The sequence below is a fragment of the Myotis nattereri genome (genome assembly GCF_964212035.1).
Source record: "Myotis nattereri genome assembly, chromosome: 5".
Taxonomy (NCBI): Eukaryota; Metazoa; Chordata; class Mammalia; order Chiroptera; family Vespertilionidae; genus Myotis; species Myotis nattereri.
The window spans coordinates 83229592-83254304 of NC_138080.1; the positions used below are offsets into that span (position 1 = coordinate 83229592).

General features: G+C 40.8%; 1 protein-coding gene across 1 annotated transcript in view; it reads left to right on the top strand.

Annotated features, from left to right (window-relative positions):
- The first annotated feature begins 3148 nt into the window (after window positions 1-3148).
- Window positions 3149-24713, top strand: part of NDFIP1 (Nedd4 family interacting protein 1) — a 47025-nt gene continuing 25460 nt past the window's right edge. Inside the window, exons 1-2 of the mRNA XM_081091767.1 lie at window positions 3149-3439; window positions 24524-24614. Coding sequence (XP_080947893.1) covers window positions 3377-3439; window positions 24524-24614 — 154 coding nt within the window. The 5' untranslated portion in view covers window positions 3149-3376. The remainder of the gene's footprint in view (window positions 3440-24523; window positions 24615-24713) is intronic.

Here is a 24713-nt window from a genome sequence, read left to right on the forward strand (position 1 = left end):
AGTCCAACATATTTACTGTTTACCTCTTTATATAAAAGTTTGCTGACCCTTTTCATACAAGCATAATCCTGACTTGGTATGCCTTCCCTTTTTTCCATCACAACAAAGCCTTTTTCTCCTCAGATGGACCTAGTCCTTTTATGTCCCGTATTTCTCTCCACACCCAGAGCAGCGCTCAAGATTTGTAGTCCAACAGATGTGAGTTTGAATTGTGGTTTGACCACTCACTAGCTGAGCAAGGTATGTTCATATCCTTAGTCTCTTCATCTGCAGAATGGATTTGTCATGAGGACTAAGGAGATGATGTATTCAACTTTAAATCATGGGTCGAAGGCCCAGGAGGTGCTCCACAAACAGTAGCAATCACCAGTGGACACTTCCTTTATTTGTGATATGAAGATGTTACCTTTTGCCCTTAATGAAACTAGTAGCAAGTCAGTAAAAATGGAACCATTATCCATGGTTCAGCTGGAGGCCTGTAAAGATTAGCTGGAGACATTAAGGCCTGAAATGAGATATTAGGCCAGCGAGCCTTTGTTTAAAATTTAACAAACCCTTCTTGGTTACTCATTGAGCTCAGGGCTGCGTAGTCTTAGGTGGATGTGAAAAAAGACCTCATCCACTGCGGAGGAATTTTTTCTCTGAACTGGGGGAATAAGGAAAAACAGACGTGAGCTGTACTCTTATTTGTCTATAATATTTCTCTCCTCTCTCAGGATGGATGATTCAGAGTCAGCAATTCACATAAAAAGTATTGGGCATGGAAATTATTACTGTTATTCTGCGGGGAAATAAGTTTATAAGTGCAGCAATCTGCAATGAATAACTTTCTCTGTGGAAACTCTCTCGACAACATCTCGAGACGAAGCCAAGAAGTGCAGTTTTTACAGCCTTGGATGATCTTCTCTGTCTGCTTGGCTTGCAGCAGGCATGGGTCCATGAGTCAGAGATTCAGACCTTTTCCCTTTCCCTGTACAGTTTGCTTGCCAACTGGAGACCATACACAGTGGAGACTCAATTTCTCAGTCCCCAATATATCCATCCATTGAATCAACACAAATCATCTCAATTTACTTATTCAAGGCGTTGGGAGAAAATCATAGAAGGAAAAAAAAAAGGCTTAGTCTTTACTGTTATCACAAAACATTTGGGTTCCGGACATCAGAAAAGGAGTGATGCTCTCCCTTTCTGGAGCTTGCCAGAGCCCCGCTCTCCCCCTCCCCTCCCCCTCCCCTCCCCCTCTTCCCTCAAGCTGTGGTGCCTTTACCCTTCTCTCTCCTAAGCTCCAAAGGCCCTTCTTTTGCTTCTGTAACTTGCTTCCTGAGCCCATTTCTTCTACCACTCACTTCTTCTACCTCAGTGACTTTCTAAATAAACTTTCTCTTACAGTATGAAAAAAGAGAAAAGAGAAGGAGATTGGAAACTGGAGATCAATTTTTTTTTTCTTTCGAGAGAAAATATTCCTGTAAGAGAGCCCAGTATTTATAGTGTGATAAATATTTATGTCCATATGCAGGGAGTGTGTCGCTATTGAAAGGAAAGTGGTTTAGGAAAGAAGTAGATGAGAAGGATAACAACTCTTCCACAAAAGCCACGGTGCGGCAGACATGCATAAAGATGGCAGCTGTAGTTCCAAAAGCCGTATGTGGCAGCACAGACGCTTCGTTTTCACTCCTTCTTACATGTAAGTTTAGAATATGAGCAAAGAAGTCTGGATTTCCACTTTCTATTGATGAGATTTTAAAAAATTTCAACTTAGATTCCCCCCTCCCCCCTATATATAAGACCACAGGGTAGGGCATTGTTTGGGATATTCATTGTACTGTATTACATTTAAAGTTTTCTTTTTCTGGCCCGGCCAGTGTGGCTTAGTGGTTGAGCATCAACCTATGAACCAGGAGATCACGGTTCAATTCCTGGCCAGGGCACATGCTCAGGCTCGATCCCCAGTGGAAGGTGTGTAGAAGGCAGTCAATCGATGATTCTCTCTCACCATGGATGTTTCTCTTTTCCTCTCCCTTCCTCTCTGAAATCAATAAAAATATACATTAAAGTTTTCTTTTTCTGGATTAAAAACAACTGAAGGACAGAGTAAGAGGCATACCATTTAAAGACTCTCAGACTGGCATGTTGCCGGAAAAGGGACAGACATGTAGGAGTTGGGATACTAGCAGAGAACTCAAGGTGAGGAAGCTAAACATCTAGAATTTTTATTGATTACAGTGGCTCCTGTGTACAGAAACCTCAGAGTAGTTTCAAAACACAGCTATAAGTGTAATATTGTAACGAAATTTGAAAATTAGAAGTTATACCAATAATCATATTAATGCCAACCCTAGACTTCCAATGTGGAAAGGAAATCAGGAAGAAACTGCAAACAAGCCTGAAAGATCACGTTTTCTTCTGTGTTGGATAATATGGGTGGAAGCAATCCCAGATGGCTGGGTGTGACAGAAAGAAACAAGACACCTCAAATGCATGCTGGCTGAGCTATACTGTCCTACATGCTATGGGAGATATCGAAATATTTAAAAGACACACACTACTCTTGTCCACAACGTTTATAATTTATCTGCATAATAATGGTTTTGAAAGCTTTTACATTCCAGCTTTACCCCCTTACTAGCTCTGTGTTATTGGGTCAAATATTTCATCTCTTCCGGCGTAATTTCTTCATCTGTGAAACAGTTAAGGATGATCGCTTATATGCCAGGTGTGCCTGCCTCCCTTCAGCTCCTCCGCAGGCGAGCTCTCACTCCCGCCCCACCTCTGCCCTTGCTCCTGCACCGGGAAAGCTTGCAGCGTGGCTCACTCTGAAGGCTTCCGCCTTTCATATCAGCTCCTCGGAGAGCTTTGGTTCAGAAAAGGATCGTGTCTTTATCCATGGACAAGGCTGTTAGAATACTTACAGGATGTTATTATCATCACCCCTAAATAGGCTTTGAGATCAGGTTCGGGCTCGGCGGGCTGGGCTGGGCCGGGCGGGGCGGGGAGGTTCGGGCAGGACCGGGCGGGGCGGGGCGGTTCGGGCAGGACCGGGCGGGGCGGGCTGGGCCAGGCGGGGCGGGGAGGTTCGGGCAGGACCGGGCGGGGCGGGGAGGTTCGGGCTCGGCGGGCTGGGCTGTGCCGGGCGGGGCGGGGCGGTTCGGGCTGCGCGCGCCGGGGGCGGGGCGGCGGCGTCGTGCTGGTCCCGCCTCCTCCCGGCCGAGTCGGAGCCTCCGCGGCGGCGCGCGCAGCCCGAGGAGAGCGGCTCGCTTGGCAGCGGCGGCCATCGAGACCCACCCGAGGCGCGACCCCCCGGCCTCCCGGCGCTCCCGGCCGCCGCGCCCGCGTCCCTCCGCTCGCCCGCCCGCCCTCGTCCCCGCGCCGCTGCGCCATGGCGTTGGCGTTGGCGGCCCTGGCCTCCGTGGAGCCGACCTGCGGCGTTGGGTACCAGCAGGTGAGCGGCGCGGCGCCCCCCGCGGGGGTCCCGGCCCCGGCCCCGGCCCCGGCCTCGCTGCCGGCCGCGCCAGGCCTCCAGCCCGGCCCGTGGCCAACTCGACCCCGCGGTTTGGCAGGCCGCGCTGGGCCTGGGCGGCCGGGCGGGCGGGCCCGCGCTCGGAGTCGAGGCCGCCGCGGGCCGGGCCGGGCCGGAGCCTTCGCGACCTCGGGCGGGGCCCGGGCGGCGGGAGAAGCCCTGCCCGCGCCGTCCCGGCGCTTCCCTCGGCGGGCGGGTCCCCGAGTCGGAACCTGCCCCCGCCCGGAGCCCCGGAGCTGGAGGCCTTGAGGTTCCCTTTCCCAGCGCGGGTTCGATGTCATGGGGAGGGGAGAGCAGGCGTGAAATGGAAGGAAACGAGGCGGAGAGAGATTAACGTCGCCGCCGCCGCCGCCCCCCTGGCGGGACCCGATTATCAAGGTTTCGGAGCCGGGTCCGTGGCGGAACCCATCCCCCACGCCTCCGCTTTGAGACACCAGTAAAAAGCAAACAAACAGAAAACCAAGCAAAAACCGAGGCGAGACGCGAGCCTGCATTTTGTAGTAAATCTGGAAAAGGCGGTGGTGAACTCGGATGGTATCCCAAAATGTCGAGCTGCGGGGCAGGCTGCGGGGCGTGTGCCCGGGTGTGTTTTAATGCGGTTCTCAACCTGTGGGTCGCGACCCCTTTGGCGGTCCAACGAGCCTTTCACAGGGGTCGCCTAAGACCATCCTGCATATCAGATATTTACATGACGATTCATAACAGTAGCAACATTACAGTTACGAAGTAGCAACGAAAATAATTTTATGGTTGGGTCACAACATGAGGAACTGTATTTAAAGGGCCAGAAGGTTGAGAACCGCTGCTTGGCAATGACGTTTCCCGAGATGGAAGAGCGTAGCCGGGAGGGCATGTAGGGGGGTGACTGGGCCATTATCTAGGGTATGATTTGTGAGTTGAGGCCCGGGGGGAGAGCTGTCGCACCCCTCTCTGTGGCCGGGTTTCTCCCAGAAATCCGGGGAGGCTGAGGGGTTTTAGGGATTTAACTCGTCGAGACCAAGAATCCAGCCGGGTGGTCACTGGTGGTGATCGGACCGCAAGTAACTGCGTTTGGTCGTGTTTCGAATGCTTTCCGTATAATTTGCGTAAAATGTCAGTCGTGCTTCGACGAAATGAACTGTTCTGTCTGTATTTTAGAAATAAAGGAAAACCAAGACGATTAATTACATTGGAAGTGACCCTGGTGTGGCCAGTTACTGACTTCTGTTTTGCTGTCATCTTCCCGGTGTTGTAATTTCCTCCTTCCTGCAGCCGGACTCCTGAAATGACTGGTTGAGAATTTAGCTGCTTGGTTTCATAAGCAGTCTGGTCCTTCGATCCCTCACAGCCTGGGGTCTGGCACATGCTTTTTTGTATGACCTTGGGCAAGGCTCTGGGTTCCTCTCCGCGAATAAAATACCAATGGCAGGCGTCACTTAACTGTCACCAAGATGTTTGCAACCCCCCCCCCCCCCCAGTGTGATTTAATTCATTCTTTTCATCTTGCCTTGGATAAGGCAAGCGAGCAAAATGCTCTGGCTTTTCTTTGTACTGCCATCTTCTTGAGCTATTAGGTAGTGCTCGCATACTGCTAGAATACAAAAAATTGGTGGAGTACAAAAATACATTCCTTGGTGTAATAGCCTTAAATACACAAAATTCAGGTATGTCAGGGAGAGCTCATCATTATTTTGAAGAAATAAGCTTCAAAAGAGAGTGAAAAAGAGAAATGATCTCCTTAGAAAAATTGGAAAATATGAAAGCCAAGAAAAACAACCATCCCACAACAAAAACCTATCACCCATAGATAACCAAAGTTAATATTTTGATGTGTATCTCTGGATTTATAGCTATATAAATACAAGTGTATAGATCAGTGTATATGTGTACAGATAAAGAAAGCTAATATTGATTTACTATGAGCATTTACTATGCTTCAATCACTGCGCTAACTGCTTTACATCCATTTTTTTCACAAAACCCCTATGAGGCAGGGTTTGGTAATAATGTGTCAGTGGTTGCCAGCCGGTGGTCCGCGGGCCACTGGTGGTCCGTGAGGTCCAAAAGGTGGCGAACGCTGGTACAGATGACAATGAGGACTCCGAGAGGCTTGGTAACTTGCTCAAGGTCACAGCTTGTAAGTAGTGATTACAAGGATAAACACATACTCACCTACTTAACACACAGGCTCATGGTCCAGATATAGGCATATGCACCCATACACACATACACAGGCACAACTTTGTACACACAAGTGCAATTTTACTGATTATACTTTACACACACTTTGTACACATGTACACATGTATGTGTTTATATACCCATATGTGCGTGTGTGTACCATGTTCAAAGACATGTGCATTAGCAAATTTGCATGTATATCCATGTACATGTACACATGCACATGCATGCAAAGGCACACAATATAGCTATATAATAAGATGAGTTCACATTTTTATGTGTGTATAGCATGTAATTGTATGGCTGCACCATAATGTAACCAGTTGCTCATTGTTGGTCACTAAGGATGTTTACATTTTTCATTGAAGTTTCTTTTACGTGAATCTTCATCTATTTCCTTGGTATAAGTTTCTAGATGTGGAAATGTTTGGTCAGAGAATATGCATATTTAAAAGACTTCTGAGTTATAGAATGTTGGTGAATTATCCAGGCAACTTGATATGAGCATGATACTCTTTGGTTGCTACAAAAGGCCATTCTGACTTCTGTTTGATCTGTTTAATCAAATTGAGCTTGTCTTCTGTTGAAGTAAATGTAATGAAAACCATGTGATTATTTCATAAATGCAAACACAGTTTTGCCTTTAAAGGTCTTTTTATTGGTCATGCGGTATATGCACAACTTGAATTTAGCATCATGACAGACTATCCAGAAAGACTGGGCTCATAGCTTCCTAGCAGCTTTAGCCCTCTCTGCCTTTTTTTGCATTTTAAAACGGAGATTGTGTGTCCAAACACTCTGAAGCACTGTTTGAAAAAGGTCTGGGGAAGGACAATTGTTGAGATACCTGTTAAGTATTGCATTTATTCCTGTTCATCCATTCCAAGCCCTCTTTGCGTCACTGGAATAGAGCTTTGCCTATATCATGAATTTTGCCAAATGCTTTTTAAAATATTTTGAGATATAAAATTTACAATTTTAACCATTTTTAAGGGTATAGTCTGTTTAGTAGCATTAAATACATTCACGTTGTTGGGCAACCATAACCAACATCCATTTCCAGAACTTTTTCATCTTTCCCAACTGAAACTCCATACACATTAAATATTAACTCCCCATTTCTTTCTCCAACCCCTGACAGCCATCATTCTATTTTCTGTCTATGAATTTATTACTTTGAGTACCTCATGTATAAGTATTTGTCCTTTTGCGACTGCTTATTTTATTTAGCATAATGTTCTCAAGGTTGATCCATATTGTTACCTATATCAGAATTTTCTTCTGTTTTAAGGCTGAATGATATTCTGTTGTATGTATATGTCGTATTTTGTTTATCCATTCTTCCACAGATGGACACTGGGGGGCTTTCACCTTTTGATCATTGTAAACAATGCTGCTGTGAATATGGGCATACAGTTATCTCTTGAGTGCCTGCTTTAAAGTCTTTTGGATATATACTCAGAAGTGGAATTGCTGGTTCATATGCTATTAATTTTTGAGAGCCTGCTATACTGTTTTCCATAGCAGTGCACCACCTTATTTATTTATTTATTTATTTATTTATTTATTTATTTATTTAAATCCTCACCAGAGAGGATATTTTGTCAGTTGATTTCTAGAGAGTAGAAGGGAGGAAGAAAGGGAAGGGAGGGAGGCTGAGAGGGAGGCTGAGAGGGAGGGAGAAGAGAAACATCCATGTGAGAAATACTAGTACATCGATACTAGTACACATGCCCCACCAGGGCTAGGGAAACTGCAATCTGGGCTCTTGACTGGGAATCCAACCTGTGACACTTTGGTCTGAGGGATGACGCTCTAACCACTGAGCAACCAGCCAGTGAACTGTGCACCAAGCGAGTGTAGTACATCCTGTTGTTAAATTAACCTGACTTTCCGAATAGCACAATTTATGTTAAAAATTCTAAATACTAGCTCTAAATACTGATAGACTTTAAGAATGTTTCTAGTGGAATATTTCCTTACTGATTAAAGAAGTTCCTTTCACATGCATATTTGTGTATATACCACCCCCCAGCAATTTAGTATAATCTTTGACAGCTTTTCTTTTAAGTTCATGTATTACAGTAATATTAGGAATCAGAGGCTAGAATGTGATTTGGAGGTCTTTCTGAAGGTAGGATAGTTTATGAATAGAATTATAGCACAAGGGGTTAGGAAGTGGATTCTGTTTAATTTATTCAGTGCTTAACTGTGGTATTTAAAATTAAACATTTCTTGTTGTACAGGAGTACACAGATACATTCTTCATATATTAGAGTCCAACAGTAACTTTGTAAAGGAAAACTTGATTTCCCTTACCTCAAGTTTGGTGTGCATTCTTCAGGCTTTTTTCTTATTTTTCATTTGCTTTAAAAATGTATTTACATTTTTTAAAAAATAAGCTTTCCTTTTTAAAAAATATATATTTTATTGATTTTAGAGAGGAAGAGAGAGATAGAAACATCAATGATGAGAGAGAATCATTGATCAGCTGTCTCTTGCACGCCCCCTACTGGGGATCGAGCCCAGCCATGTGCCCTTGGCCGGAATCAAACCTGGGACCCTTCAGTCCGCAGGCTGACGCTCTATCCACCGAGCCAAGCCAGCTAGGGCGTACATTTATTTTTTTTTTAATATGTTTTTATTGATTTCAGAGAGGAAGGGAGAGGGAGAGAGAAAGACAGAAACATCAATGATGTGAGAGAATCATTGATCGCCTGCCTGATGCATGGCCCCTCCTGGGGATCGAGCCCGCAACCTGGGCATATACCCTTGACTGGAATCGAACCTGGGGCCCTTTGGTTGGCAGGCCAACACTCTGCTTTGAGCCACATCAGCCAGGGCTGAGCTGTACTTTTTGTAACATTTTTAGAATTTCAGAAACATTGAGAAGATAATACAGTTTTCATATATCCCCAGACCCCAGTTTCTTCTGTTAACATTTTACGTTCATATGGTACATTTGAGACAATGAACCAATATTGATGTATTATCCTATATAATAAAAGGCTAATATGCAAATTGTCCCCTCGACCAGGAGTTCAACCAGGGGGTGGGGTGGTTCGGCTGGCCAACGCCTGTGGCCCCTACCCCCGGTTGGCCCACTCCATCCAGATTGGGAATTTGTGCACCAGGCCTCTAGTTATTAACTAAAGTCCATGCTTTATTTAGATGTTTGATTTATCTAACCTCCTTTTCCTGTTCAGGATCCCGCATAGGTTACCACATTACATTTGATTATCATGTCTCTTTAGGTTCCTCTTGGCTATGATAGTTTCTCAAAATTTCCTTGTTTTTGATGACAGTTTATAGAAGTATTGACCATGTATCCCTCAATTGGGATTTGTCTGATGCTTTTCTCATGGTTAGATTGGTGTTATGGATTTTGGGGGAAGAAGACCATATAAGCAAAGTGCCGTTTTCATCACATTATATCAAGAATGCATACTATCAACATGACTTATCACTGTTGATTTGACCTTGATCACTTGATTGAAGTAGTGTTTGTCAGGTTTCTCTACTGTGAAATTAGTCTCCCTCCCCCCACCTTTTCATGCTGTACTCTTTGGAAGAAAGTCCAACCCACTATGCACAACCCACCCTTAAGGATTGGGGAGTTATACTCTGTTACCTCATTGAGTGCAGAGTATCTGTGTAAATTATTTGGAAATTTTCTGCATGGGACATTTGTCTCCTCCATTTATTTATTCAACTAGAGGCCCAATGCACAAAATTTGTGCAGTTGGGTGGGTCCCTCAGCCCAGCCTACGCCCTCTTGCAGTCCAGGAGCCCTTGGGGGATGTCTGACTGATGGCTTAGGCCTGCTCCCCACGGCAGTCAGACATCCTTAGTGCTGCTGTGGAGGTGGAAGAGGCTCCTGCCACCGCTGCTGCGCTTGCCAGCCGTGAGCCCGGCTCAGGGCTTCTGGCTGAGCGGCCCCCCGCTGTGGGAGCACACTGACCACCAGAGGGCAGCTTCTGCATTGAGCACCTGCCCCCTGGTGGTCAGTGCGCGTCATAGCGACCAGTCATTCTGTCGTTCGGTTGATTTGCATATTAGCCTTTTATTATATAGGATTATATAGGATGATATCAGTATGGACTCATTTATTTTATCCTTTGGGTTACAATACAATACTACTTTATTTTCTTGCTCAAACTGTTCCAGCTTTGGCCATTGGGAACTCTTTCAGTTGGCACCTGTGTCTCTTTGACAGAGCTCCATCATTGTTGTTGTTTTAAAGCACTTCCTTACTTTTTGGCAGGAGGCTCATCATGTATATTTCCTGTGTCTCCTAGAATCGGCCATTTCTCAAGGAGCCCTGGTTGCATTTATTAGAAACCAAGGTCTGAGCTCACTGCTACTAGGGTATCATTGCTTGTAGGCCTTCTAAGCTGACAGAGTAAAGAAATATATGTGTGTATATGTATCTTTAAAATTTTTCTATATGTAACCATCTATATTAAACTAGCTGACTCTAATCTGTTACTACATAGATCTCTCTAGTCCCCTCCCCTCCCTTTCCTGTACACTCCCAGTCCAACAGTGAGAAATCCTGCTCCCACAATCCACTATCCACTTACCTAATTCTTTAATTCTAATATACATGTGTAGCAGTGTCAGAATTGTTAACCCCACACCCCATGGCATGGGAAATAGTTTTATCAGCCAGAGGACAGGGTGTAATAGTTACAGATTCTTTGGCCTTTAGTCATACAGACTATTCATTTCCAAAGTAATTTAGGTACTTACTTTCCCCCACGTTCTTCCATGGGGGTGTATCATACATTTATAATGCATTTTAATTGTTTTGTCACATTCTGCAAACCATACTGGAAACTACCACCAACTTAAATGGTGTTTTTAAAAATTTTGCATATATTCAAGTTCATTCTTTGTGCTGTAAAGTTCTATAGGTTTTGACAAATCCATAGCATCATTTTTTTCCTTGCATTTTAAACCATACTTTTTAAGAAAAATGGTTGACGTGAGCCCTTTTTTATTTTCCAATTTTTCTATTGAATATTCCTTTTTGAAAACTTGAAATAATTTCAAGTTTACAGAAAATTTCAAGAACAGTATAAAATAACACCCATATCTATTGCCCAGATTTATCTTAAACATTAAGGTTTGCTTAACAATGGATACACTCCTATAAAAATTGAATGAATTACAAGTAAAATCTAAGTCCTTTTACCCACCATAATCCTTTTTCTATAGGATTCAGTGCTTATTTTGCTATTTACTTTGTTATTCAATTATTTTTAATTTACTTTGTCCTCATTACATTTAGATGAAATTTTGTAGATTAGGGAGTCAGGTATATAGTTTCCTTAGTATTCTCAAGCTTTCATTTTAGGAGCTTTATGTTATAGCATCCAAACTTTTTATATAGCTTTGTATTAGTAAGCAGTTTTGAAGCTTGTAATGTAGACTTCAGTATCTAGAAGGTTCACCTTGGGCCCTAAGTAGAGGCTGATTCGGGAGAACATAAAAGGACTTTATTAAAACGTTTAATCACCAATAGTCCAGCCTCTGTTATGAAGTAAGTGGTGTGTGACTGTGGGCAAGAACTTTAACCTCCTTCTAGCCTTCATTTTCTTACGTAAAATGAGGTGGTTGGACTAGATAATTTTGACTATTTGCAGCTTTAAAGTGTGGTGTGTGTGTAGAAACTGGTGGCAGAGAGACACCACTATTGATGACTTAGGAAATTCCTTTTGTAATACATAATTATTTTTAAAAGCAGATAGGTGAGTTTATGCCAAAAGAAAGAAGTTATGCATTATTTAAAGATACAGAAAATACCTTCTTAATAGTACATTTTAAAAGAATGAGTCACTGATAAAAATACAGAATACTGTTTTGTAATTTTGCAGTAGTAAAAACACTCTGTTTGTCTTAGCCTTCTGGTCAGCCTCAAACAAACATTGTATATCATGGCAAAAAATTAATAATGCTTTTATAAATCAGAAAAATTAATAAATTTTAAAATGTTCAAATAAATTATTTTTAGGGAAATTTTAATTCACAATAAAGTCAATCTTTTAAAAGCAAGGAAATATTAATTTTAAAAGTTTAACTTTTTAAAAAAGAAGCTGGCTCTTTGATTTCTAGTATTATTCGTTGCTTTTAGTAGTTGCATTTTCAGAAGTTTTGAAAACCTGCTTATATTACTATAGAAACAACATAAGAAGTATGATAGAGTTATCTGCAGCCTCAGAGATCTTATACATGGTTGAGGAAGGTTGATTGTCCTTATGTTGCTGAATTGCATTTTCAGATACAGTATTTTGAAGTGTGCTTACAGTCAGTTCTCAGTCATGCATGTTTAGGAGCAGCATTAGGTTGCTTAAATTATTATTTAACTGTCCCTAGTAAATGCTTTAATTATTTCTGAGAAATGAACTCTTTAAAAAAAAAATGGACTGACTTTCAAAGAATAGTTAATGATGAAGGAAAATTCCACCATATAGTGAATAAAAAGGTTATAGATTATTTCTATTCCCCCCAAAGGCTAGAAGGATATCTGAAAGATGGGATCATTGTGATTTTTATTTTCTTCTGTATATGTTTACCAGGTTTTCTCCTTGTGAAAGTACACATTTTTAATCAAGAAGAAAAAAGTATTTTAAAAAATCCTCTGTTCTTTTTTCATGATTGTAAAAATGTTATTTTTGTGCTTGTCTTAGAATATGTCTAGAGTACAATGTATATTTCTCCCACAATTTGTATCTTGGTTTTCAAAATGTCAAGCTACCATTCACCAAAGATGATTCATTTGTAATTTAAGTGGCATTTAGGAAGTGCCAGGTACATGTTTAAATGCTACGGAATGCACAGGATGCGCCACAGGCCTTCCTGGTTATAAGTTTACTAAGTACCGTGGGCTGCTGCTTTGTTTGTTGTCTTTCTGCCTTTTCCTCCCTTCCTTTTTTTCTTTTTCTCTCTTTTTTTTTCTTCTTTCCCTTACTTAGTAGTACCCTGCACAATTTTATGCACATATTAAGTACTCACTAAATTCCTGTTGAGTAACTCTAATCAATGAGACTATATTATAGTATTATATAATATTAATTATAGTAATTCAGAGAATGAGATAGTTGATAATTTAGAGAATGGGATAGTAGATAAAAGGTATCACTTTGAGATAGAAGAAGTTGCTTGGTTCCAGAAACTACTGGGAAGCTTCTGAGATGAAACTTGAGCCTGCCCTTGAAGGATGGGTAAGATGGACATGAGGGAGACAAGGACTTTTGGGGGAAATGGTGGATTCTCGTGATCTGTTTGCCACGGGTAACTTGTTCAGTTCCTATAATGCATCATCCTCTCTGGCCCGGAGACCCTCTGCACTCTATTTCCTCTACCTGGAATGGCCCCTCTCCCCTAGCCCCCCCTTAATTTTGGTAGTCCCTCCTAAGGGGAGTCTGAGTATCTTCTCCTCCCCTTAATTAGATTAGTTTCTGCAACAGCATGGATGGAACTGGAGAGCATTATGCTAAGTGAAATAAGCCAGTCAATGAAAGAAAAATACTACATGATCTCACTCATTTATGGATAATAAAGACCATTATAAACTGATGAACAAAAATAGATACAGAGGCAGAGCAGCATCGAACAGACTGTCAAACTGCAGCGGGAAGGCCGGGGAGGGTTGGGGTGGGGGGTAAGAGATCAACGGAAGGACTTGTATGCATGCGTATAAGCATAACCAATGGACACAAGACACTGGGGGGTAGGGGAGGCCGGGGGAAGGTCAAGGAGGAAAAAAGGAGACATATGTACTACTCTTTGTAATACTTTAAGCAATAAAACAAAATTAAAAAAAAAATTAGATTAGTTTCCCCTGAGCAAGGCATCCTCCTTTTGTGACACATTTTGTAATCATATTTTTATCTTTTCTTTTTACTTTTTATTTTGTTTTTATATCAAAGGTGTACACACATAAAGGTTAGAATCAAGTAGATTTTTTAGGATATTAGCAAGAGCAGCAGTCTTCTGCTTACCCCACCTTCTCCTTAGTTGTTCTAGCTGTTTCTTTTGCTGTTTTGCGATTATCTTTGTAGTTAACTAACATTTACAGTGTGTGTTTTAATTTTTCTGTTTTCAGCATTGTAAGATAAATATTTTTATTGACTTAAGAGGGAGGGGTGGAGAGAAAGGGAGAGAGAAACATCAGTTGGCTTCCTCCTGCATGCCCCCTACTGGGGATGGAGCCCACAACCCCCGCATGTGCCCTGTCCGGGAATTGAACCGGTGACCTCTTGGTGTATGGAACGACACTTAACCAACCGAGCCACACTGGCTTTGACAGTTTTCTGCTTTTTTTTTCGTGGCGGCGGCGGGGTGGGCGTGGAGAGGAGATGAGTGGGGATTAATCCTCACCTGAGGATATTTTTCCATTGATCTTTTAGAGAGAGAGTGGAAGAGAGGGAAAGACAGAAACATTGATGTGAGAGAAACACATCGATGATTGCCTCCTGCACAGACCAGGGCCTTGGCCGGGGAGGAACCTGCAACCAAAGTACGTGCCCTTGATGGAATCAAACCGGGGACCCTTTGATCTGCAGGCCAATGCTGTATCCACTGAGCCAAACCGCCTAGGGCGGTTTTCTGTATTTTTAAAATTGACATCAGTATGGGATATAAGGATTTAGCTCTCTTTTACCGCTCACACAACACTTCCTGTTTCTCCATTTTTCTAAAATAGTTATATGTGGTTAGATTGATATTCAGCATTTCAATAGTTGAAAATATGTAGTATACTGTGGTTACTCTTCTTTGAACAGTACTTGATTTTCCCTAAAGTTATTTTTTTGTTTGCTTAAATTTCTATGTACATATCATAAATTTGCCAGTAGTACTAATTCATCCTCAGGCTCTCACCTAATAATCTTAATAGTTTTTTGTTATGTTCAAACATATCAGATATTTTCTTGATTTCATTTAGGGGGTGTGGACCTCTTTCCTGGTCCTCTGACCTGTCCTAGAAGGTTGCTCTTCAGTTGTCATTCTGGGGATTTCCTTTCCCAGTCCTTTTCATTGAATTGCCTTTCCTTGAGTCACATATTTCTCTCTTGGTTTACTGCTTCATTTTCATGGAACACACCTCCAGTATTTTTTGAGGAAGAATGCATGGGAGGCTGACTTATCTTCACACTTACTTAGATTTCTGTGTTGGAAGCATTTTCCTCTAGAATTTTGAAGGCATTTCTTCAATTGCCTTCTAGGTTCCACTGTTGCTATTAAGAAGCCTGAAGCCAATTATGATGGCTGATTCTCAGATGTGGCCTCCTTTCTCAGCCCTTAGGCCTCCTTTTATCCTCAGCGTTCTTACATTTCACTACGTTGTAGCTCGGTGTAAATCTGTTTCCACCCATTGTGCCAGGTACTGAGTGGGGATTTTTGGTCTGGAAGCTCATGTCTGTCAGTTCTGAAAAAATTTTTAAAGTATGTATTTGATTTTTCTTTGATTGATTTTCCCCCCCTGTTCTCTTTGCAATTTGGACTTCTTGTATGGATTCTTTACATTATAAAAATCTCATATATTTCACCTCTGTCTTTTTCTCTACTTTCTCTGAGCCATTCTCAATTTTATATTCTCTTTGATACAATTTTAATTTCTTTTGTTATTTAATTTTTTTTGCTATTTATTTTTTAATATGTTTTTATTGGTTTTTAGAGAGAGGAAGGGAGAAAGATAGAAACATTGATGAGAGAGAAACATCATCAATTGGCTGCCTCCTGCATGCCCTCTACTGCGTTTTGAGCCCACAACCCCAAGTATGTGCCCTAACCGGGCATCAAACCAGTGACTTCTTGGTTCATAGGTCTGTGTTCAACCATTGAGCCACATCGTCTGGGTTACTGTCTTTTTAAAAAATGTCAGTAGTTCCTTTACTTGATATTTTATGTTTTACCAAGATAGTCTTTCTAGTATACTTTGAGATGAGACGTGGGCCCATTAATTTCATGACCATATTTCTAATGCATATTTGTTCAAGTATGTAAGTATTAAAATAATTCTGATATTTGCCAATTGAATATATATGTAAATCTGTATATCTCCAACCCTACTTGAGTCTACAGTGAATCTCTGTAGTTATGTCTAATCCAAAAATCCCTCCAATTGTCTCTTTAGTTTTGTTGAATTTATTGACGTGACATTGGTTAACAAAATTATGCAGTGGTTCTCAACCTTCCTAATGCCGCGACCCTTTAGTACAGTTCCTCATGTTGTGGTGACCTCCAACCATAAAATTATTTTCGTTGCTACTTCATAACCGTAATTTTTCTACTGTTATGAATCGTAATGTAAATATCTGATATGCTGTATGTTTTCCGATGGTCGCGACCCACAGGTTGAGAACCGCTGTTAGGTTCTGTAATATATCATCTGTTTATTATGTGTTCATCATCCCAATCTGTTGAATTTTCAAAACTCTTCTCTAATTGTTCCCCTTCTTCTTTTTTAAAATAGCACCCTTGTTATATGGTTCTATTTTTTTCTCTTGTTTTTCTGAGAGTATTGAATTTTTTTCCTCTCTTTTAAAAGTTTTCATCTTCAGCATAGTTGTTTCCTCTGCATTGCATTTACTCTCTTTGCTTTGACCTTTTATGACCTTTTTGTTAGAAGCTTGCTTTTGGTGCATGGTGATCTTTGCCTGCTTGGTTAAGAGTGCGTGGTCTGTACAGCAGTTTGGAAGTTGCTAGTATGCTTGATGGAGCTTCTCATTGAGGTCTGTAATTAGCGTGACCTGACTAGGCTTTTTCTTTGAGTGATAGTGGCTTCAGGTCTTTACTCCGGCTGGTCATTTCCCCAAAGAACAGGCCTGCCTGCTAGTATTCTAGGATCTGATTGGGGGGAAAAGGCTGGGGAATATCAACATTTAGTACATAAATCTCTCAATCGCTTTTTTCTGAGAGGCTACTCTTTCTCCTAAAACTCTGTGTCTCCAGCCCATAAATCTCTGCTTTACTTTCACCAGAGAATAAATCTCTAATCTTCTAATGGAGATTCTGGGAGCTGTGTGTGTTTAACTATATCGCTAACCTTTCTTTCTGCGTTTAAATCTCATTTTCACTCATACTTGCACCAGTACCTGGTGCTACCCATTCCTTTTTTCTTTTTCTTTTTAAAATTTATCTTTATTGTTGACAGTATTACAGATGTCCCCTTTTTTTCCATATTGACCCCCTCCTTCCGCACCCATGTCTCCCCTCTCCCACCCAGGCCTTCACCACATTATCGTCTGTGTCCATGAGTTATGCATATCCTATATAATAAAGAGCTAATATGCTAATTAGACCAAACAGCAGAACGACCGTCTGGGCCACCTTCTGGACGACCTTCCGGATGAAGCCCGGGCTGCGAGGGCCAAGGCAGCACCTGGGGCAGCTATGAGAGCCTACCCTTGCACAAATTTTGTGCTCCCGCCTCTAGTATGCATTTAAGTTCTTTGGCTAATCTCTCCCCACCCACCCCTGCCTTCCCTCTGAGATTCATCAGGCTATTCCATGATTCTATGTCTCTAGATCTATTTTGTTCATCAGTTTGTTTTATTCATTAGATTCTACATATGAGTGAGATCATATGATACTTGTTTTCCTCTGACTGGCCTATTTCGCTTAGCGTAATACTCTCCAGGTCCCTACATGCTGTCTTTTTTTTGGCAACTGAGTAGTATTCCATGTGGTGCCACTGATTCTTGAGAGTATAGTGCAAGAGAGGTTGTTTTTCTGCTTTCTGGGTTAGGATTCCGTTTCTTGGGTCTACTGTGTTACTGCTTCTAGCTTTCAGGATTTTATTGCTGCTTCCACCATTGTTACTTATCTTTTGCCTTACAATTAACAATTTTTTAAAAAAATATATCTTTTTATTGATTTTTTACAGAGAGGAAGGGAGAGGGATAGTTAGAAACATCGATGAGAGAGAAACATCGATCAGCTGTGTCCTGCACAACCCCTACCGGGCCTGTGCCCACAACCAAGGTACATGCCCTTGACCAGAATCGAACCTCGGACCCTTGAGTCCGCAGGCTGACGCTCTACCCACTGAGCCAAACCGGCTAGGGCTAAAATTAACAATTTTAACATTTACATTTAAGAGAGTTTTGGAAGGGATAAGAGGCACATGTGTGTGTTTAATCTTTAACTGGAACATTATAATTGTAATTACTTCTTTTGATTGACCTTTTTTACTAAATGACAGGCTTAGTGAGGTAAAAAACACTAGTCATGTTCACTGTTGTGTCCTCAGACTGCACAGCCATCCTGGCCTGATGTGATCATTGAATGGTGTTAATGTATCAGTTAAACACTTGTATAATGGAAGTTCTTTGATGATGGGGTAGAGAGAACAATATAAAATGCCTGCTACATTTCCCTCTTGACTCTCTCTTCTTGCAGGAAAAGGGGACCTCATGATTAGGCCTAAATTAAGGCAGGCTCTTTTTTTTTTAAAAAAATATATTTTATTGATTTTTCACAGAGAGGAAGAGAGAAGGATAGAGAGTTAGAAACATCAATGAGAGAGAAACATCGATCCGCTGCCTCCTGCACACCGCCCACTAGGGATGTGCCCGCAACCAAGGTACATGCCCTTGACCGGAATCGAACCTGGGACCCTTGAGTCCACAGGCCGACGCTCTATCCACTGAGCCAAACTGGTTAGGGCAAGGCAGGCTCTTTTGAATAGAATACCTTGTCCCACCATAATCTCTGCCCTAGCATGCTGGACACCAGGTAGCTGTGGTGGCATCGGTATCATTATCATAAGCAGTCATAGCTTTGGAACTTCTCAGCCTGACGGAGAGCTCAGTAGCTCATGGGCTAGCAAAGCCAAGCAGGCTGCATGCATCCAGCACATGTCCCTGGGTTGTAGGCATGTCCTTGTCACTTTCGGTGCCTAGATATTTGACTTCACTGTCTTTTTAGTGTAGACTGTTTCATTTTTTGCATATGCCACTTGGTTGTTTTTAATATATGTGAACTGGTAGTTAAGATTAGCTGCCATTTCTTCATGTAGTTTTCTGTTAGAGCTCCACCTCGGGCTTTGTGAACATGATGTGACTCACTGTTAAGTGCTGGGTGGATGAGTGCAGCCATAAAACATGCAGAGGTCCCAGGCTACAAGAGCTTGCAGTCCACATCTCATCCTCCCACAGCTCCTTTTTCCTCCTGTCTGAACTGTTAGTGAAGTCGGGTTCCCACTTTCTACACACACTCAACAATGCTTGTTATTTTCTTTTTCAATTTTTTATGGCCATATTAGTGGATGTGAAGTGGTATCTCATGGTTTTGATTTGCATTTCTCTGATGACTAATGATGTTGAGGATCTTGTGTATACTGGCCACTTAGATATCTTCTATTAAATTTTGTACCCTTTTAAAAATTAGGTTGTCTTTCCATTATTGAGATTCTATTTGTTAGAATTATTTACCTTATTATAAATGTTATCCCCTAATTAATAATATAGAACTGTTCTTGAATGTAAATAATTTGGTTAGAATAACACAATTTATAGTCAATGTACAATCAGAAATCTACAGTCTATATGTAATAGGAAATTTACAGTCCTCATGAACTTTGGCTGTTTCTGAACAACAGTAAAATAGTATACGCAGTTGTTTATGCACTAGCAGAGCCAGCTCTAAAGAAATGTGCTTATTCACTTTCTGGTAATTATACTGTCTCATTTGGTAGGATTTTAAAGAGTATGCAGAAGTAGTGGGTTGGAATGAGAGGTTTAAAAATTGCATTTTAAGGTAAAAGTTTTATAAATTAACTCTAAAGTTAGAAGTGGTAACATTTAAAGCTAGAGTTTAGGCATTGGTCCAGGATTTTCTGAAATTTACTGATAATCACTTGAAGGGATTTAAAACTTAGGAGAATTTTGTATACTTGAAACCTATATGGTTTTATTAACCAATGTCACCTCAATAAATTAAATTAAAAATACAACTTAAAAAAATCTTATAATTTTCTTGCTGTTTAAATAAGACTCAACCAAGAAAAATGTGAGCAGTATGCAAATACTTGTACTTCACGGAATTTTTGGATAGTTCAGCATTATTTTACACATGGTTTTTGTGTTCATGTGAATTACTAGTGTATGGTATATTTTGATACTACTACTTGTTTATAAGGATTTATGTATATGTCTTTGTTGTTTTTCTCTTTGTTGTTTTGTAGGGTTTTTTTGTCGTCCCATTCTTAGTGAATAGAGATAATCCAATTTAAAGACTTTTAAGTGCCCTTAGGTACTGCCACTGGTACAGTTGTAAATTTTGCTCCTTATTTAGGCCTAATCCTAGCCCTGGCTCTGCTATTGCCTAAAAATAGCTCATTTCTAAATTGAAGATTATCTTTAGAACTACTTAGGGGAGGGTAGCGAGGAAGCCTTCTTGCTGGGGTGGAAACTCAAATAAGAATTTAAATCTGTAGGTTGTGAGTCTTTAAACTTGTTAAATTCAAGTTTGCTTCTATTAGTAACTAGAGCTGTGAATGATTTCTATACAGGAGATTCTTTAAACTGTTGTGTAGCTAAAACATCATATATTTATTTCTAATAGCAACAGTATAGGTAGGATACAGACGAATGTAGTAAAGAGGAAAACATTCATTATTTTAGATGTGCTATATATATTTCATAGGCAAAATCTAAAGGGCAAAACATTATTACCACCTATTTGTAGGTAAATATTAAACAAGAAATCAAGAGTGATCAAGGCCAAGAGACAATAGCAGATTGTGATAAATCTCAGGACAAGTTTTAGGGTTCTTCTGGGGAGCCATGACAGAGTCTGCTCAGAGTAAAGAGGGGCATCAGGAAAGTGGGAATGAGGCACAGTTTAGGGCAGCCGTGGGCAAACTACGGCCCGCGGGCCGGATCCGGCCCGTTTGAAATGAATAAAACTAAAAAAAAAAAAAAAAAAAAAAAAGACCGTACCCTTTTATGTAATGATGTTTACTTTGAATTTATATTAGTTCACACAAACACTCCATCCATGCTTTTGTTCCGGCCCTCCGGTCCAGTTTAAGAACCCATTGTGGCCCTCGAGTCAAAAAGTTTGCCCACTCCTGGTCTAGGGTGTGGCAAAGAGAAAGCCCATCTGAAGTGTACGATCATTGGATTATTCCTATCTCAGCAATGGAGATATAGGTAATTTTGTACTAAACTTAGTGCTTTATATGGCATCTAGTTACATGTATAACTCTTTTCTGGGGAAAAAGCCATTTTTACTTATTTAGAGATAAGTAAAATTGATCAAAATTGTTTAAAAGAATACATGACATAAAAGAATCCAACCCTCAACATGTAGTTATTATCTGTCACCATTATCTGTCACCATTACATAATGTAAGGATCTCCCCCACCCAATAACACAGAGCAGGGAGAGAGCAGAAGGTCCCACCACTTTTCAAACCTGCCTCTCGCAGCATCTCCTACAAACCAGGATTCTGGGACAGTAGGTTGTACTTAGGCTCCCACTGACCCAGTTGATAGAAGAGATGGGGTATCTTTCCAACACCAGCCCCACAGTGACAATGATGCTTATTTTCTGAGAGGCTCGGGGAGAGCCTGAATCCCTGAGCCCTAGGGATGTGGCAGGGAGGACTACAAGGAAGGGTTCTTAGGGACAGAAAAGGGGAACCTTAAAAATACATTTTGGAACCAAATAACCAATTTTATAGTCTTAGTGGTTTTCAACCTTCTTAATGCCGCAGCCCTTTAATACACTTCCTCACGTTGTGGTGACCCCCAACCATAAAATTATTGTCATTGCTACTTCATAACTGTAATTTTGCTACTGTTATGAATCGTTATGTAAATATCTGATACGCTATATGTGTTTTCCGATGGTCGCAATCCACAGGTTGAGAACCTCTAAAGCTTAGAGGTAAGTCCCACTCCAGTTCTAGTGCACATGTGCTGCCCCCCCCCCCCCCCCCCCGTTAGTGTGCCTAACTTGTTTAGCTGGCAGAGTAAATTCATGGCTGTAGATGCCCCCAAAGTCTAAAAAGATGTATAGTTAGGGATTCAGTTGTTTAGCAAGTTGTTATTCCCCCAGATGGTGGTCACCAAATACTTGTTGAAGATGGTTATCTCTTTTCCTCCCACACTGTAGTATTTTATTTTAAACACATTTCTTGACAGAGCCTAAATGTATCACCAGCATTACAGAAAACATGTCGGTACAGTTAAGTCCTGGATCTCTCCAATATGGGGAGCCTCTGTAGTCACAGTGGGTGTTTTTTGTTGTTTTCAGTTGGAAATAATATTAGTATATGATTCTGAAGTGGTGAATCTTAATGGAGCAAAAAACGTCACCTATAAATGTTTCTTTTTTGCTCACCAAAGAGAAAATGGGGGTTTCTGTGACGGTTGGAATTTCTTTGCTCTGTTATCTGTTACTCTGGTGTGGGATGATCAAATTTCTCATTTCCAGGTTGCTAGGAAACAGGCAACCTATCTTATAGATACTGGCGTATTAGACCTCTTTATTCTTTGGACCTCTGTAATTTCTTAGAATTGCCATGCTTCCTTTCTAAAACCTAAATTATGCAGAGGCAACATGATTATTTGACCAAGCTCAGGAAATATAAAACAATCAAAGATATCAAGCTATGTTTAAAGAACATTACTAGGTTTAAAAAGCATTACTAGCTACAGTATATTGAGGCAATATTCTTGAAAAGTCCATGTTTGCCTCTGTTTTTGCAGCAGACTCTTGATTTTTTAAAAAAATATATTTTTATTGATTTCAGAGAGGAAGGGAAAGGGGGAGAGAGATAGAAACATTAATGATGAGAGGGAACCACCAATGGTCTGCTTCCTGCATGGGGGGGATCAAGCTCACAACTCCAGCATGTGCCTGTAACCGGAATTGAACCCAGGACCCTTCAGGCCAAAGGCCGATGCTCTATCCACTGAGCCAAACTGAATAGGGCAAGACTCTTGCTTCTTTTGCAACATTCTGAGGACACTCCTAAGTGTGGTTAGGAGTAGGCTGAGAATACCCTGGTAAAGCTTCAGATAATGTTGAAAGTATTCCAATGTTAAAAGTATCGACAAGCCCGGCCTGTGGCTCTGTGATCATGATTAGAGTCCTGGTCAGAGCACATGCCTGGATTGCAGGCTTGATCCCCAGTTAGGGAGAGTGCAGGAGGCAGCAGATCAGTGCTTCTCTCCCATCATCGATGTTTCTATCTCTTTCTCCCTCTCCCTTCCTCTCTGTGAGGGGAGGCGGGGATAGTATAACAAGTGAACCATGGCCCCAGGAACTCTATTTAAAGAATTTACTGATTTGGTGTCCTAGAAATATTGGCATTACTATAGCTATTTTGCCCATATGTCTTCCTTTAAAAGGAAAATTCATCTTAGGTTACAATATAATTACTTTGGGAATGCTCTAAGTTTACCATTAGATTACAGGGGTTTAAAAAATGTGATCAGATGGTAGATGTTGATGGAAATTTGATACAGGAATTCGTTTGAAATTGAATGCTTTGTAGAATTAATCAGAAAAGTTTTGTTGGCTTTTGATGTTGAATAGTATAGGGATTAGAGTCTGAGATGGTTAGTTAAAATTTAATGAATTAGGGAGCTCTACTATATGTTATGACAGGTCAGACTCTCTGTTTTTCTCTCTCAATTCAAGATACAGTTCTTTGTAGCAGTTGGTTTAGAGGCTATTTTACGAGTGGCTTAGTTGGCAGTATGTATTATGATGATATATGGCCCGGACGCAGAACCCCCAGTGAGTACTTTGTTATTACTTTACAGATTGATTCCCATTCTCAGCCAGTTTATCTTTTAAATGAGCTGTAGTCTATTGTCACACTGGAAAAATTAAAACAAATGTCTTTGTTCAATGAAGATGAATTGGATAGACTAGCCATATGGCAATAGCAGGAAGACACACTTTCAGTGTGAGTTAAAGTAATTGCAGCTGTAGATTTGACTGGCGAGGAAGTTGCTTAGATGAAGTGACAGAGGTTATATGTATAATTGGGTAGAATTTTATGTTTTAATTTAAGATCTAATTTCCATGCCCAAACTGAATATAATGGTTTACCTGAATATAAGGGTTTGTGTGATTTGTCTTTGTCTTAACAGATTATTATTATTAGATTATTTTTGTCACTTAGAAAATTACACAAGTGATAAATGTTCATTACAAAAAGTTAGATGTATGTATAAAAAATATTCCAGTGATCACATCACTTGGAGATAAACAGTGTAAGCTGAAGATGTCTATCATTCTAGACCTCCTTTCCATTAAATATCTTCCAAAACCAAATTGTATGATGCATACTGTTTGTTTGGTAAATTTAGGTGTTTTTTTTTTTTTTATGTAATAGTATTTAGAGTGAATATCTGTTTGAGCCATCAAATTTTCTTTATTTTCATTTTTATAGCTGCTTAGTAGACTTTTGTGAGATGAACTGTAATTTATTTAATAAGTTTCCCATAATTGGAATTTAGGTTGTTCTAACTTTTGCTCCAGTGACATTTACAGTGTTGGGCAGAAGTAGGTTTATAGTTGTTTGTATGGAAAATAAGGCAATAAATAATGATACAAGAATAAACTCTTGTGTTTTGCATACTCACAACTGTAAACCTACGTTTGCCCTACCCTGTTTATATACCTTTTTGCCTCTGTCTGATTATTTCCTTAGGATAAATTCCTGGGAGTAGAATACTTTGTAAAGGATTTGCACAATTTAAGACCTTTGAAACAAATTGCCAACTAGCTTTCCTGAAAGGCTATTCCCGTTTTCAGGTTCTTCTCTCTCTTACTGGCTTTATACTTGAATTAAAACGTGAACTTTTTATTTAGTTGCAGAATGTGGAAGAGCCTGTACAGCTGGAACAGGTTGCATGTGACGCTCCTCCTCCTTACAGCAGCATCTCTCCAGAGAGTGCAGTAGGTAGGTAATGGGCCAGAGGACCACTGAGCTCTTGAAGTGCACTGAGCCATAGACTTGTCTAGTATGTGTTTATTGGTGTTTATCTTTGCTTCGGCTTCC